At 51.1% G+C, this 16,155-nt stretch overlaps 1 protein-coding gene across 5 annotated transcripts in view; it reads left to right on the forward strand.

The window, feature by feature from the left end:
• Nucleotides 1–14,420, forward strand: part of BCL2L1 (BCL2 like 1) — a 50,341-nt gene extending 35,921 nt beyond the window's left edge. For all 5 annotated transcript variants that reach the window (XM_081255608.1, XM_081255609.1, XM_081255611.1 and 2 more), the window contains exon 3: nucleotides 13,866–14,420. In XM_081255608.1, the coding sequence (XP_081111734.1) occupies nucleotides 13,866–14,003 (138 nt within the window). In that variant the 3' untranslated portion in view covers nucleotides 14,004–14,420. The remainder of the gene's footprint in view (nucleotides 1–13,865) is intronic.
• The last annotated feature ends 1,735 nt before the right edge of the window (nucleotides 14,421–16,155 follow it).

Raw genomic sequence — 16,155 nt, forward strand, 5'->3', positions numbered from 1 at the left:
ACTTTTAAAAATAAATTCTGAATCTGACTGCTTCTCTCCAGCTTCCCTGGCACCATCCTGGTTAGGCCATCCTCATATTTTTCCCAGATGACTGCATCAGCTCCTCACCAGACCTCTTGCTTCCACCCTTACCCCTGGAGATCTCCACCCAGCAACCAGAGGGGGTCTGGTAAAATCAAAGTCAGATCATGTCCCTCCCCTGCTCAGAACCCTGCATTGTTCCCATGTCACTCAAAGGACAGGCTCAAGTCTTTAAATGGTCTTACAGGCCCTGCACAATCTGGCCCTTGGCTACTGCCAGACCCCACGCTATCATTCTCCCCTCATTCACTCAGCTTCAGCCACGCTGACGTCTTTCCTGTTCCTGGAGCACCCCAGGTGTGTTCCTGCCTCAGGGCCTGGCACTTGCTCTTCCCTCTGCCTTTCCTCAGATCCTTGCAGTGCGGTTCCTCATTTCATTCAGGGCTCTGATCAGATGTCACCTCCTAAAGAAGCTTTCCCTGACCAGGGTTTTAATTCTGCCATCTTCCATGTTTCTCGCTAACCCCTTTCTCTCATTTAGTTTTCTCTTTAGCACTTATCGCCATCTGACATTTGTTTGTTGCCTGTCTCTTCCCATTAAATGATAAACTTATGCAGGTAGGAATTTTCTTCTAATTTAGTCACTGCTTTATCCCCAGCACTTAACGTGGTGCCTGGCATTTAGTGAGCTCTTAATATAGATTTATGTAATGAATGAGTGTCCAGAGTTAAGCAGGGAATCCTCCTACAACCCCACAGGTCAGCCCAGAAAGGGGTCATGGTCTGTCTTTAAAAACTCAGCTAACAACTCCACCAAAGCTTTTTGGCATGGCTTTTGTTTCCAAGATAATGACTAGGTGGAGGGAGGGACTCTGCAATGACTGGCCTTGCAGGGGCTGAGTTGGGGGGCAGTGGGGAAGCACAGAGCAGCCATCTGCATACCTCTGTCCTTCCCACCCGCAAGGCACCCGGGGGGAACCAAGAGATATGCCTCTGCCCTGTCCTCAAAGTCATCTCTGATGCAAGGCCCAAGATCCTCAGTAAGTAGTGGGCAGTGGGTGGGTGAAAGGGGAAGGAAGGAAGAGCTTAGTCACATCCTTCTGCATCTGTCCTATTGCGCTGGCAGATTTAACGAGCTGTGGAGTCAGACACCCTCACTTGGTAACCAGAGATCTCAGGCAAAGTCTCCTCACCTCTCTGAGCCTTAGTTTCCTCGTTGGTAAAATGGGGACAACACCTGCCTGGAAGATTTTGAGAATTCAAGCAGAGGCTGAGTCAGTATGAGCTGTTTTGGGGTTGTTTTTTTTGTTGTTTTTTTGGGTTTGTTTGTAGCTATAAATAATGAGATTACCACATGAGAAGCACAAATGGGGCCATTCATTTTTAGCTATAAAAAAAAACAGCTAACATTTATTGAGCACCTTCCATGGACCATTTAATTCTTGCTGCTAAGCCTGTGATGTAAGGACAGTGTTCTCACTTTGTAGACAGGCCCCTGGGCTTGGAAAGGTAAAGTCTTGCCCCAGGTCCCACAAGTAGGCAGTCACAGAGCTGGGGTTGGAACCCGCACTTTTGTGCTCCAGGGCTCAAGAGGCCTTGCGGGGGAGTCCCTTCACCTGGTTAGGTCTCAGTTTTCCATCTGTTTAGGGTGGGAATTGAACTAGACATCTCTGTGAACCACAGGTCATGCCACATCAGGTGGGACAGTGAGTTGCTTCTGGGCTTGTCTGGTGATGGTGGTGGTGACCTTCTGCAGTTTGTTGGTGCTGTGGGCACTGACCGTGAACAGCACACCTCCAGGTGGCCCCTCCTCAGCGTCACGGCTACAAGAGTACTTCAGCTCTCCTGGCACCATCTCAGGCATCTTGCTGTTCTGTACCTTGAGGGGGCTGGTGGACTGGGGTGAAGATGAAACGGGGAGACTAGAAGGAACCAGAATGAAGGAGATGCACCCTGAGGGAGCCTTCAGCTCTGAGGTTTTGGTTACAAGGGTGTGTGTGTGACCATTCGTATGTGGTGGGGGCTGCAGGGATTTGCTCCCGTCCCCAAATCCTCCAGAGCCGTTGCCTTCTGCTGTGGAATTCCAAACATTTCCCATCAGATAAAGGTGGCTGAAAATACCCGGGACTTGTCTGGACTAGTTGGAGGCGGTGCTGGGGTGAGGAGGTTGAGGCCACTGGGGCACAGCCTGGCAAGTTCTGGCCCTCTGAGGAGCTGGCCCTGGTCAAAGGCGTGCCCATTGCCCTTTTCCCCTGGAATCTGCAGGGTTGAGGGCAAGGCCCAGCAGGCTTTAAAGTGGAGGCAACAAGTTCTTCTACTCCAGAATGTTGCCTCTCACCTTCCGCACTAAATTATTGGGTCTTTTGGATACCCCTGAGAGAGAACACAGGTAGTCACTTATTTGCCTGTGTGTGAATTATTTTCATCCTCCTCATGCTGCAGCACTGGTAAGAGCCCTTTGAGATGATCCCCTTCATTTTACAGATGAGGAAAGTCCCAGGCTTTCCCAGCATCCCAGACAGCGGAATGGACTCACCCCAAGCAAGCCAGTGACAGAGTTGGGACACAAAACCCACACCTGCTGATACTCAGCCCGTTGCTCTTTTTCTCACAGCATGCAGCATTGATCAGCACCAGATGAGGGAATGGGGGCGGCTCTGGGCAGAAAGGAGGAGGGAGTGGCTGCTTTGGACCATGGAGTATTTAGAGGCACAGACCCCAGAAAGAAGCAGAGTTTTAGGGAGGGGGTTGACCCCAGAGACCAAGCCCCTGTTCCTTTTGTAGATTGCTGCCCTAGTCCCTCCTACCTGTTGCCTCAACACAATGCAGAAGTTGCCTTTTCCAGAACTTTCTCATGAGCCTGGGAGAACTTGGTGTCTGGGGAGCCCCAGGTACCCTGCCCAATCACCTGATGTCTTGGGGCCTCCTCCTAGTTTTGCCAGGCAATGTGGGTGGGGATGAAGAGAGAGGGAACTGGCCTTCTTCCCTTCCCACCAGTCAGCCGTACTCATCAGCACCTTCTCTGGGCCCAGCACTGGGCTAGGCCTGGGGGACAGAGCTCATGGTCAGAAATGAGCAGCTCAGCAAACTGGTGAGAGAGCCAAAGGAGACTTGGAAGGGGAGAGCAGGAGGCCTCCTTGAGGAAGTGGCCTGTAGGTTAAGACCTAAGAGATAAGCAGGAGAGAGTTCGGCATAGGGACCAACATGAGCAAAGGTCCTGAGGCCGAATAGAACATGGCATGTGAGGAATAAGCAGCCTGGCCCTCGACAAAGCTAAGGAAACCCTGCAGACCATGGAGAAAGCTCTAAGACTCAGGCTGAGCCTTGGTCTAATAATAAGAGCAGTATAATAGCTAACATTTACTTAAAGTCTACTATGTGTCACGTATAGTTCTAAGCCCTTTATATGTATTACTGTTGAAGTTTCACAATGTTCTTGTAAAATAAGTACATTTTTAATCCCCATGTTATAGATGAGGTCCAAAGCTAAATATCTTAGTCTATCTAATATCTAATTCCAAGACTTTTTGAGTACCTGCCTATTCTTTGCTCTGGCAGCCCAGTTTGGTGGAGAAAAAGAAGTTAATTTGTCACCAGCCTTGGCCTCATCCGGATAGCACTGCCATTTTACAAATGAGGAAGCTGATACTCAGAGAGCAGCAGGACCTGGTCCAGGGCCTTCGGCAAGGCTGGCATAGCTTCCTCTGCCAGCTCATGTTGCCTTCTTGGGTAGCCCTTGGGACAGAGTTGGAGGAGAGCAGCAGAGGAGAGAGAACCAGAACTAAGGCCCAGCCATGGCGGGAGGTAGAGGGAAAGAGGCAAAAGTTTTCCAGGAGAGCCGATCAAAGGGAAAAGTTTTCCAAAAGAGCTGTCCAAAGATGAAATGCTCCACACAGGAGGGAGGGAGCCCCTGCTCACAAGTGTGTAAGCAGAGAATGCCCTGGAGATACTCCATGAGTATGGACCATCTGGAGTGAAACAGACCTACTATGTGATCTGGATGTTCCACCTTTCTTTTTGTTTTTTTCCTTTCAGTTTTTTTTTTTTTTTTTTTTTTTTTTTTTTGCGGTACGTGGGCCTCTCACTGTCGTGGCTTCTCCCGTTGTGGAGCCCGTACGCACAGGCTCAGCAGCCATGGCTCACGGGCCCAGCCGCTCCGCGGCATGTGGGACCTTCCCAGACCGGGACACGAACCCGTGTCTCCTGCATCAGCAGGCAGACTCTCAACCACTGCGCCACCAGGGAAGCCCTTCCTTTCAGTTTTATTGAAATATATTTGACATACAGTACTGTATAAGTTTAAAAGGTTTATAGCATAAAGATTTGATTTACATACATCATAAAGTGCTTACCACAGTAAGTTTAGTGAACATGTCATCTCGTATAGGTACAAAATCAAATAGAAAAAAAATTGTTTTTCTTATGATGAGAACTCTTAGGATTTATTCCCTTAAAAACTTTAATATATAACATACAGCAGTGTTAATTACATTTATCATGTTGTACATTACATCCCTAGTACTAATTTATCTTATAATTGGAAGTTTGTACCTTTTGACCACCTTCTTCCTTTCCCCTCCCCTCACGACCCCCGCCCCCTGCCTCTGGTAACCACAAATCTGATCTCTTTTTCTATGAGTTTGTTTGTTTTTTAAGTACAATTGACCTACAACACTATATTAGTTCCTGCTATACAATGAAGTGATTAGGTATTTCTATACAATTCAAACTGATCACCACAGTAAGTCTAGTTAAGATAAGTCACCATACAAAGATACTACATAGTTATTGACTATATTCCCCACACTGTACATTTCATACCCGAGACTCATTTATTTTGCAACTGGAAATTTATATCTCTTAATCTCCCTCACCTATTTCTTTCCTCCCCCTAGCCCCCTCCCCTCTGTCAGACACCTGTTTGTTCTCTGTATCTATAACTCTATTTATGTTTTGATATGTTTGTTCATTTGTTTTGTTTTGATTGAGATTCCACATATAAGTGAAATCATATAGAATTTGCCTTTCTGTCTGACTTATTTCACTAAGCATAATACCCTCTAGGTCCCTCCATGTTGTCACAAATGGCAAGATTTCATTCTTTTTTATGGCTAATATTCCGTTGTGTGTGTGTGTGTGTGTGTGTGTGTGTGTGTGTATCATTTTCTTTATCCATTCATCTGTTGATGGGCACTTTGGTTGCTTCCATATCTTGGCTATTGCAAATAATGCTTCGGTGAACATAGGGGTGCATATATCTTTTCTAATTAGTGTTTTTGTTTTCTTCAGATAAATATGCAGGGAGTGGTATTGCTGGATCATATGGTAGTTCTAGTTTTAATTTTCTAAGGAATCTCCATACTGTTTTCCATAGTGGCTGCACCAGTTTACATTCCCACCAGCAGTGCATGAGGGTTCCCTTTTCTCCACGTCCCCACCAACACTTGTTATTTGTTGCCTTTTCAATAATAGCCATTCTGACAGGTGTGAAGTGATGTCTCATTGTGGTTTTGGTTTGCATTTCCCAATGTTTTGTGGTGTTGAGCATCTCTTCATGTGTCTGTTGGCCATCTGTATGTCTTCCTTGGAAAAATGTCTATTCAGATCCTCTGCCCATTTTGTAATCTGGTTATTTGTTTTTCTGAGTTGTATGAATTCTTTGTATATTTTGGATATTAACTGATTATCGGCTATATCATTTGCAGATATCATCTCCCATTCAATAGGTGGCCTTTTAGTTTTGTTGATAGTTTCTTTCACCATGCGAAAGCTTTTTAGTTTAATGTACTCCCATTTGTTTATTTCTGCTTTTGTTTCCCTTGCCTCAGGGGACATATCCATAAAACATTACAAATCAAAGAACATACCACCTATGTTTTTTTCTAAGAGTTTTATGGTTTCAGGTCTTACATTTAAGTCTTTAATCCATTTTGAATTTATTTTTGTGCATGGTGTGAGAAAATCATCCAGTTTGATTCTTTTGTATGTAGTTGTCCAGTTTTCCCAGCGGCATTTGTTGCAGAGGCTGTCTTTCCCTGTTGTATCTTCTTGCCTCCTTTGTCGTAGATTAACTGCCCATATAAGTGTGGGTTCATTTCTGGTCTCTCTGTTCTGTTCCATTGGTCTATGTGTCTGTTTCTGTGTTGGTACCATACTGTTTTGATTACTGTAGCTTTGTAGTATAGTTTGAAATCAGGGAGCATGATACCTCCAGCTTTGTTCTTCTTTCTCAAGATTGTTTTGGCTATTGGGGGTCTTTTTTGTTTCCATACCAATTTTATAATTATTTGTTTTGTTCTGTGAAAAAAATGCCATTAGTATTTTGATAGAGACTGCACTGAATCTGTAGATTTGTACTCCACCTTTCTGAACCTCATCTGGGAAGTGAGGATGAGTTAGGGGTGAGCTTGAGCATCACATGGAAGGTTGGATGGGTATCTTGTAAGGTCACTTTTGAGTCTCTGACTCTGTTTCAAGGGTGAGCCTTGGTCCTTCTCACCCTGGACACTGGGAGAGGAATGAAAGGCTGTGGCCATACTCATGAAAGAATAGGGAGTTGCTTACCAAGGATGAGATGAGAGAGGATTGAGATGAGGGGAGTTCTCAGACTGCTAGGGAATGAATGCTTATGAGCAGGTAGCAGCTGCCCAGGAGCCATTAAGCATTTGGGCTCTGGAGCCAGACTGCCTGAATATCAAATCCCTACTCTGCGATTTATTACTGTATGGCCTTGGGAGGTCACTTGACCTCTCCATGCCTGTTTCCTCATCTGTAACTTGGAGAGTAATGATAGCACTTACTTCATGGGGTTATTATGAGGATTAAGTGAATTTGCATACATGACGAAGCTCTTAGCACCATGCCTGGTGCATGGTAGGTGCTCAGTAAAGAGCAGCCATCACTCCCTGGGAAGGTGGTCAAGAGCCCCAAAATGAGCATCTGTGCCCCCAGTAAATGCTTTTCTGAATTATCTCTCTCTGCCTCCAAGACTAGCACTCCACTTCTGAGCTGAGGAGGTGGAGAGCCCACGCTCGCGCTGCTGGGCGCGATAGCTTTCTCAATTCCCCAGCGGAGGTGTTATCTCCTCCTGGCACAACCACTTCCTTTTCTGAGAAGTAAGCACATCTGTCAGGCTTAGCTTCTTAGAACTAATGGTGGGGGAGGAGGCGGGGGAGGAGAGGCTGGCAGCTGACGGGGCAGACTTAGAGAAAGATTAACATGAAGTTTGCTGTGAGGATGCTCCAAACATTACCTACAGCCCAGATGGCTTGGGCCCCGCATGCCACCCTCCTCAGCGAGTAACACCAAGGTCACCTTGCTTTACCAAGTGCTTTCATCCCCTGGTCTCACCATCACTGCCTTGTGAGGTCAAAGCAGGAGAAACTAAGGCTCAGAAGTAGAGCGGCCTGCTGTGCCGCCCACAGCTGGGCTGGCTAGACTGAGGTGTCGGCCCAGCAATCTGGCCCATCTCTTTGCCCTGCCCCACTGAGCCGCCTCTCTGAGTTGCCCACATCCAGGCCCGTGTTCCCCAGGGTAGAGGAGAGAGGCGGTGTTCCTCTCACATTGCTGAGGCCAACAGCTCCCCCAAGAAAGCCAAGGGAAGTGGATTCCAACCACAAACCTCACTTCTTCCGAGTCTCCGCCTGCTGCTCCCTGCCAAGAGAGTGATAAGACCTCTTCGTTTGCCCCACCACCCACCTTCCTGCCATCTCCTTGGGATCTCCTAGCAAGGCCTCATTTGTCTATTTAGCCGGCATTTATCAACCTCTGCCCCAGGGAAACTGAGGCCAGGAGCAGAAAGCGACTCCCGGCCTGCCCATGCAGGGCTGTGGTAAGGCCGGGTAAGGTACAGTCTTGCTGTTCCTGGCACTTTCCCTGGGCTGCTAGGAGCCCCTTCCTCTTCTCCACCTACCTCTTTCCTGAAATAACCAAGCAGGAAGGAAGCAGTGGGCCTGGGCCCTCCAGAGTCACCCTAAAGGAAGGAAGGGCCCGTCTGGCAGAGGTGCTTGTTCTCCACTGAAGGCAGGACGGAAGGGTTTCACTTTCTCTCCTGGCCTTCGTCACATCCTTTTCCTGTGGCACCCAGTTCCCCTCAGCTGGCTAGGGGCCAGAACTCATTCATTCAGCTGGTGGCCTCAGGCCACCTTCTTCCTCCTAGAGGGACTCAGGGCTATAGGCCTGGCCCAGAATATGAACTGGCCTCTCTACTTATCCACTTGGGACAGATCTCTCAGTATCTCTGAGCCTCGGCTTACCTGGGCTTAGAGTGAGGACCTCCTTCAGTAACAGAAGTGCATGCACCTGGCCCATGATGGGGCCTTGAGGCGAATTATCCTTTTGAAAGTGAGCAGAGTGCTGTGTAGAGGATAGGAGCAAAGGCACTGGAGCCAGATTGTTGGTGCAGGCAACCCAGCCATGTCACCAGGTCACTGTGTGACCTTGGGCAAGTCACAAATCATCTGTGGGCCTCGGGTCCATCAGCTGTATGCTGGGTTAATAGTAGTACCCACTGGCCGACAGAGCGTAGAGACAGTTAAATAAACTAATCCACAGAAAGGGCCAAGAAGAGTGTTTTGCAAGATAAGTGCTCGGGAAAAGTCAGCCACTGCTGCCGCCACTGAAGAGGCTAGTTCTCTGTGGGTGGAGACAGCAGGGACCCAAGATGGCAGGATTGGACATCAGAATGAGCAGGAGGCCAGAACTCAGACAAATCCCAGTCCTACCACTTCCTAGATAGAGCTTGTGGGGAAACGCTGAAGCCTCCATCTTCACGTCTGTAGAATGAGGCCCTGATAAATGTTCTGAGGATTAACTGAAAGTAGTCATTCATTTGTTCATCTCAAATAGGTTCATTTAGAGCGGCACCTGCTATGTTCCAGGTACAGCACCAGGTTCTTGAGGTAGAAGTGACAAAAACTACACGCAGTCTAGTGGGGGAGACAGGACAAAAAACAATCACTCAAGTGAATGTGATTGTGCAGTCACTCAAGTGAATGTGATTTTGATTGTGCAGGGAGTATGGCCTCCTTGGAGTAAAGCGCTTTAGCTCAATCCCTGGCACAGGTAAAACATTCAGCTGTGTGATAAAGGTCAGCTGCCATAATAACAGATATTTTATTGTTATTTAAAAAGTGAGGACACTACGGGCTGGAGAATCGAAGTAACCTGCTCAAAGTCACACTGCTAGGAAGAAGCATGGAGACGTGGGAGGTGAGAGAGGAGAAGGGTGGGGAGTGGAGGACTGACCGGATTCAAGCAGGAACTGCACTCCAGCCCCTGGCAGGGTGGGTGGTCCACTGGCACTTGGGCCACTGCCCCAGGGGCACTGCTGTGCCAGCCTTTCTCCTGACTTCTCCAGGGTTGCGGGGGGCTGCAGGATAACCTGCATTGTGCAGTTGGCTGTCTCTGGGCAGAGATCTAGCTGAAGCCAGTCTGTGCCTGTCTGGATGGACCCCTGGCTTCAGACACGGGTCCTTGGTCCCTGCCTGCACTGAGCCCCCAGACTGATGGGCGAGACCGACATACAGAGGGCCTCAACCTAGGGACGCCCCTGCCTCTCCTTCCCGCCTCAGGGCCTTTGCACTTGTTGCTTCTGGTGGAACATGCTCCTTTTCACCCGAGATTTTTAGTCCTCCCTTGGCCACTGCCACCTAGTCATTCAGGTCTCAGTTTAAACCTCGCTTCCCCAGAGAGGCCTTTTCTGGCCACTCCACCTACATCAGTCCCCTGGTATTCTTTATCACCTGCCCAGGACTTACTGTCTTCAAAACCTCATCATGTCTGAAATTGTCTTGCTTCTTATTCTCTCTGCTTCCCACTAGGACAGTGTTTCTCAACCTTTTTCTCTCTTCACCACTTCCCACGAAGGAGTCCTTTTAGACATGTTTGTCCTAATTGCCCTGCCATGACTTTGAATACCACAGCTGTACTGTGATCTCTTTCTGTGCTATGCCCCCCGCCCCCCACCAATGGAGAATGCATGGACTAGAATGTAAGCTCCGTGAAAGTGGGGACCTTATTTGTCTTGTTCACTGCTGTGTCTCCAGTACTGGGCCTGGAGCATGGTAGGCACTCAGTAGTTAACGGTGTGAACTAAGGTCCAAAAACTCTGGGAGCACAAAGGAGACATTCCTCGTGGAGTTGAAGAGGGATAAATAGGGAAGTCTTCTCGGAAGACAGGACTCCAAAGTGGAGTCGTGTAAGCTGAGTAGGGTTGGCTGACTGAGGAAGGGAGGTGTGGAGAGGGTGACCAGTTAAAGGACAATGCTGGCAAAGGCACAGGGGCATGAAACGCTCCAGAGTGTGGGGCTGGGCCATTCCACGCATGTGGCCAGGTCTGTTGGAGGGAGGACCTTGAAAGTGGCCCCCGCCTTAGCTTCTCCTGGGGACCCTGGTTCTTGTCTCGCCACTCTGAAGGGCCCCGATGCTAGAGGGTTGAGTCCAAGCTCTACCACAAACAGGCTATTTGAAACCGTAGAGTGCGCAAATGGGTTGGCCTTGTTGAGTTGGGGGTCTGCCAGCCTAGGAGTCCACGGTTCTCCCATGGAGGTCATTAGCCACTGCCTGTCCCCAGTGGTCCTGAAAACCCCACATGGATCCCATGGTAGTGGTCATAGTTACAAAGAGAAACTTGCCCCACTTTTGCCCTAACCCACGCTGAGGATGGGTCTCCTGAAAGCCTCTGTGACATCAGAGACCTCCCTACAGCCCACTCTTACGTCTGACCCCCTGTCCACCACGCCAGCTCTGGCTCGCAGCAGTGGGGGCTTATCTCTGCTTTTCCAGACCAGGGCAGCTCCGCAATCCTGTTTATTTATCCAGAGCAGGCGCCCGCTGAGAAAATGGCTGTGTTTGTTTCCAAGTGTGTCGTGTGAACCGTGGGCTAAATATACCCACACCACTGCCTCCCCGGCACCCGCCCTGGAACAGCACGCCCCGTTTTGCTCTTGCTCTCTCTGCAAAAGCAATTCCCAGAATCCTCTCTCCCCCCTCCCTAGGAGAAGGAGCTTCTGAAATGGAGATGAAGGTTGTCCAGCCGCGAATGCATGGGGTGGGGGTGGGGCTGGGCAGATCAGAGCCTTGTCTCTGTGGCACTGACAGGAGAATGTTTCCGCCACCCTAGAATAACTGTTCCTGGACAGTGAGTGCTTTGTGCCTTGCAGCAGGGCCTGTTTACTCCAGCTCAGCCTCAGAGCCGAAATTTTCCTGTGGCTGCCAGCCCTCTACTTCAGGAAAGTTCCCATCGAGGGAGCCAGGCCTCTCCCACTTTGGCTGCAACCCAACGTCCCTGGTTTCTTGTGGGGCATTTGGCCCCTTGGGATAACCCAGAGCCTTCTGGCCATGGCCTCCCTCTCCCATGCTCCCCACAGCCCGGGAGTCTCCCTCATCACAGATCAATCTTTTTTGTGACTTCACCTGGCCCTACTTCACTTGAGACCAGAAAAATTTTAATTCCTGTAAGAATTTTCTGGTCTGCCAACACCCATGGAGGCTAACCAGGATGAAGGCCAAAGAGTAGGGACGCTGGCTGCTGCCACTGCCCCTGCCCTTCTCTCCCCAGACCCAGGGCTCCACCTCCACTGCAGCCCCCCACATAGGGAAGTGTCCTGCTGTAGCAGCACTTGGGTTGGGGCCAGGCAGTCCTGGGTTTTGATCCTAGCTCCGCCACCTGTTAGCTGGGTGACCCCAGGCAAGGTCTTTCCGACTCTAAACCTCAGTTGTTTCACCTGTGAAATGGGGCTCAGATCGCTACATCTGGGGATTCTGATGAAGGTGAAGTGGGATGACAATGTCTGGCACTTAGAAGACATGTAAGACCTTTGTTCTACTCATGTATTTATTGAGCACCAACTATGTGCCATACACGGTTCTGGGTATATAGAAACAAGACAGGCTCTCTGCCTCATCGGGCCATGACTACTGCAGGAGACAAATCAAAACAAAGACCAAGGGTAGGCTCTGCTTCTGAAAAGTGCTGAGAAGGAAAATAAAGCCAGGTAAGGGGATAGGTAGAGAGAGATCAGGGTGGTGGGTACCATTTTAGACAGGGTGGCCAGGGAAGGCATCTCTGAGGAGATCACATCTGAGCAGAGTTAGGAGTGAAATGAGGGAGCCTGGGGTCAAGTGCTCCAGGCAGCAAGGGCAGCAGGTCCCGAGCTCAGCGGATGTTCAAGGAACAGCAGGGAGGCCAGTGCCACTAGAATGCAGTGTGCAGTGGGGAGGGGCCAAGTCCTATCTGACCTCGCTGGCCGTGGTGAGGACTTGATTCCGTGTGTGATGTGGAGCCTTGGAGAGCTCGAGATGGTGGAGTGACATGGTCTGAATGGTAGGGTTTTCCCCACCTGCCTGCCTTCCCCTCCCAACGCCTTTTCCCCAGTAGATGGTGAGCTTTCTGGAAGGGCTCTGGCTCATGCATCACTGCTACCTCCCTAATGGTTTAATAAATGTTACGGATTCTTTGAGCCAAGGTGGCAGCTCAGTGCGCGTGGCCCTCTGCTAGGTACCAGGGACATGAACAGACATGACTCTGACTTTCTAAGTGCAAGGGAAAGCTGTTGGTGTGCCACGATCTGACCTATGTTTTAAAAAATCTTCTTGGCGTGGAGTTAAGGGGATGTCATCAAGACTAGAAGTAGGGCCCAGCAGATATCACAGTGAGCAAACTGGCCGGGTGGGACCTGGGGCCAACCAGAAATGGCAGGCGCTGTCTGAGGGAGCCGCCTGGTGACTCAGCCACCAGTCGGCCCAGGTAGAGGTGTGGGCCCACGATGTGAGTTCTTGGTGGAGAGGCAAGAACACAGTCTCTGGAACCAGCCAGTGGTCTGTTCCCTCCCTAGGCACACAAAGCACACTGACTTCTAGGCACCAGGCACCAGGTTTGGATTCTGGTTCCACCACAGAGTTGGGTGACCTGATCAAGTCCCTCAGTGCTCAGAGGCCAGGCTTCCTGGTCTGTCAGTGGGGAGAGACAGCATTGCTGAGAGGATTAAAGGACAGATAGGGTGCGAAGCACACTCATTAAAGGGTGCTCCAAGCTCCCCTCTCCCTGTGCCACAGGCTGACTCAACCCCAGGCCTGGTCATTTAACCCACTGCCCCTCCTTCCCTGTATCACATGCTTCCCTCCTGACTGGCTTCAGGGAGAGGGCTATTGCTCACCTCCTCCTGGGCCCAGGGTCACACCCCCTGGGGTGGGGGACAGGACCTCATAGACCCCATCCCAGGCCTGCATTGTTGTTACCCGCTCTACTCTGCCCTGCCCTGCCCACCCATCAGCCTGCCCTGGTCAGAGGCTCCCTCCAGATCTGCCCTGCTCCTGAATCACTCTGGGAATTTAGCCCTGGCTCTTTTCTCTCCCTCCCTCCCTCTGTTGCAGCAGTGGAAAGGCTGCGGCCTGGTGGTCCTGCACCACCCTTGGGCTCAACTCCAGGCTCCTCCGAGGCTTCCAGACCACACGTGGTCCAGCTCTCACTCACCCCTGCACGCTCATCTCCCTTCTCCTCTCCACCCTGCTCCAGCCCCCTGACCTCCTGTCAGTTCCCTGCCCCTGCCCATCTCTTTCCCAGCTCAGGTTCTGAAGTACTACTTCCTAGCTGTCTGACCTTGGACAAAACTCTTTCCCCACTCTGCACCTATTTTCTCAGCAATAAAATGGGTTGGCTGTCCCCAGCTGAGGGTCAGGAAGAAGGGCAGCCCTTAACCCTTTATCTGGCCCAGAGTGGGCATGGACGGCTACAGTTTTTCATTTCACCAAGGCCATCGCATGCAGATGGTCCCCCTTTGTCCCAGCCACATTACTGTTGAGGACTCGAACAGCATGTTCCCTTCTCTTCTGTCTCCCTGCAGGACACTTTCGTGGAACTCTACGGGAACAATGCAGCAGCCGAGAGCCGGAAGGGCCAGGAGCGCTTCAACCGCTGGCTCCTGACGGGCATGACTGTGGCTGGCGTGGTTCTGCTGGGCTCACTCTTCAGTCGGAAATGACCAGACACTGACCACCCACTCACCCGCCCACCGCCATCCTGCCCTCACCACAGCCCTCCGTCCAGCCACCGTCGCCACCAGGAGAACCACTACATGCAGCCCACGGCCACCCACACATCACAGGGTTGGGCCTAGACCTGGTCCCCTCATTTAGTTTTCTATAATTTACCATGCTTCTGTGAAAGCCGCCTTCCCCGACACCACCTCAGTTCTCCCGGCCTCAAAACCCACAAAATTTCCCCAGAATCTGCCCCGTGGAAGCTGACAGGTTTGGGGGGATTGTGACTGGGGGCTGCAGTGCCCTGCCTGATTGGTGGAACCCCCTGCCCCCTTAGCCTCACTGAGGATGCTTTCCTGCCAGGGAGCTGGAAAATTTTCTGACCCTTTTCCCCAGAAAGAGAGACTAGATTGCCTTCATTTTGATGTTTGTGGCCTCAGAATTGATCATTTCCTGTCTCTCCCTCCTCCTGGACCTGGGCTCCCCTTCCATTGATCCCCACCCTCCAAGAGCCGCTTAGGGGCCACTTCTGACTAATTAGGGATTCAGGCTGCTTGGGATAAAGAAACAAAGACCAGGACCCCCTCCCCACCTCTGGCCTGGCCAAAGTCCCTACCCTCAATCCCAGTGTCCTCTAGAGGCCTCTGGCTAGAGGCCAGCCCCACCTGGGATGGGGGAGCTGTAGCTGCAGGAAGCACCCCATGCCAAAGCTCGGGTGGCCCTTGCAGTTGAGCACCACCCCAGTTCCCTTCCCCTTCCCCGGCTCCCATGAGCACGACTGAGGGACCGACTGGGCCCAAGATAGATGCCCCAGAGCTGTTTATGGCCTCAGCTGCCTCGCTTCCTGCAAGGAGATTGTCCTGTGGCACCTTTGCCTTGGGCTGCTGCCCATGGGGTTCAGGGGCCTCCGCCCAGAGGTGAGGGGGAGCCACAGGGAACAGCTGTGGGAGCCCTGGGGTCTTCCCTACCTCAGGCAGGAAGGGCAGGAGAGAGAGCCTTGTGCGTGGGGTGGAGGTAGGGCTGGCTGGAGGGGCCAGTCCTGCCTGGCCTGAACGATTTGTGCCCCACCCCCGTTCAGCCTGGGCAGCCGGGCTGCCAAGGTCAGGGTGGCCTGGCCAGGAGCTCTTCAGGCCTCCCTCTCTCCTCTGCTCCACCCATGGCCTGTCTCATCCCTGGGGGTCCTGGCCTGGCTCTGGCCACCCCGGGCTCTCTGCTGTACATATTTGAGACTAATTTTTATTCCTTGTGAAGATGATATACTATTTTTGTTAAGCGTGTCTGTATTTATGTGTGAGGAGCTGCTAGCTTGCTGTGCGTATGCACGTGGCGAGCTGGGGCCCGGAGACTGAACGGCTTGATGCTCCCTCCCCTGCCCTGGTCCGGGGAAGCCAGCCAGGGGTCCTGGCTCCTGGGGGGCACCTGTCCCTCCCCCAACCCCCACCCGACACTTGTTCCAGCTCTTTGAAATAGTCTGTGTGAAAGTGAAAGTGCAGTTCAGTAATAAACTGTGTTCACTCAGTGAACAATGGGCCTGGGCTCTTGTGTGCTCTGGGACAGGGAAAGGAGGGGATGCTTGGCTGGCAGAGGGGCTGCAGGAGAGCTGGGTACCGGTGCTGGCTCTGCTGCTCTCCGGGGAGGACCTTGGACAAGTCCCTTCCTCCCTCTGGGCCTGAATTTCTCCACCTGTACACTGGGTTTTTATTGAGCACCTGCTGTGTGCTGGGCATTGGGGCTGTGTATTAACAGGACAGACACAGTCCCAGCCCTCAGGAGCTGACATTCTAGTGGGAGAAACAGTCAAATGGCCACTTGGCAAGTGTTTACTGAGCCCTGCTCTGTGCAGGCACAGTCCTAGGCACTGGGGATCCTGCAGGGAACAAAGCCCTTGCCTTTACGGAGCTTCCATTCTGGTCAGGGAGACAGCCAGACGAATACAAGGGTGGCTGGCTGTTGCAGGGCAAAAGTGGAAACAGGATGACCCTGAGGAAGCATGGCAAGACATGAAGGACGTAGTGGGGAAGGAGGTAAGAAGGAGTCAAACTTGAGATAACATTTTAAAGATAATCCCACAAGATCAGCTGATGTATTGGAGAGAGCTCTAGGGAGAAAGAGGAACCAAGGGTGCTTTTGAGGTTTTGAAATAATGATATTATT

Source organism: Mesoplodon bidens (genome assembly GCF_964165515.1).
Source record: "Mesoplodon bidens genome assembly, chromosome: 15".
Classification (NCBI taxonomy): Eukaryota; Metazoa; Chordata; class Mammalia; order Artiodactyla; family Ziphiidae; genus Mesoplodon; species Mesoplodon bidens.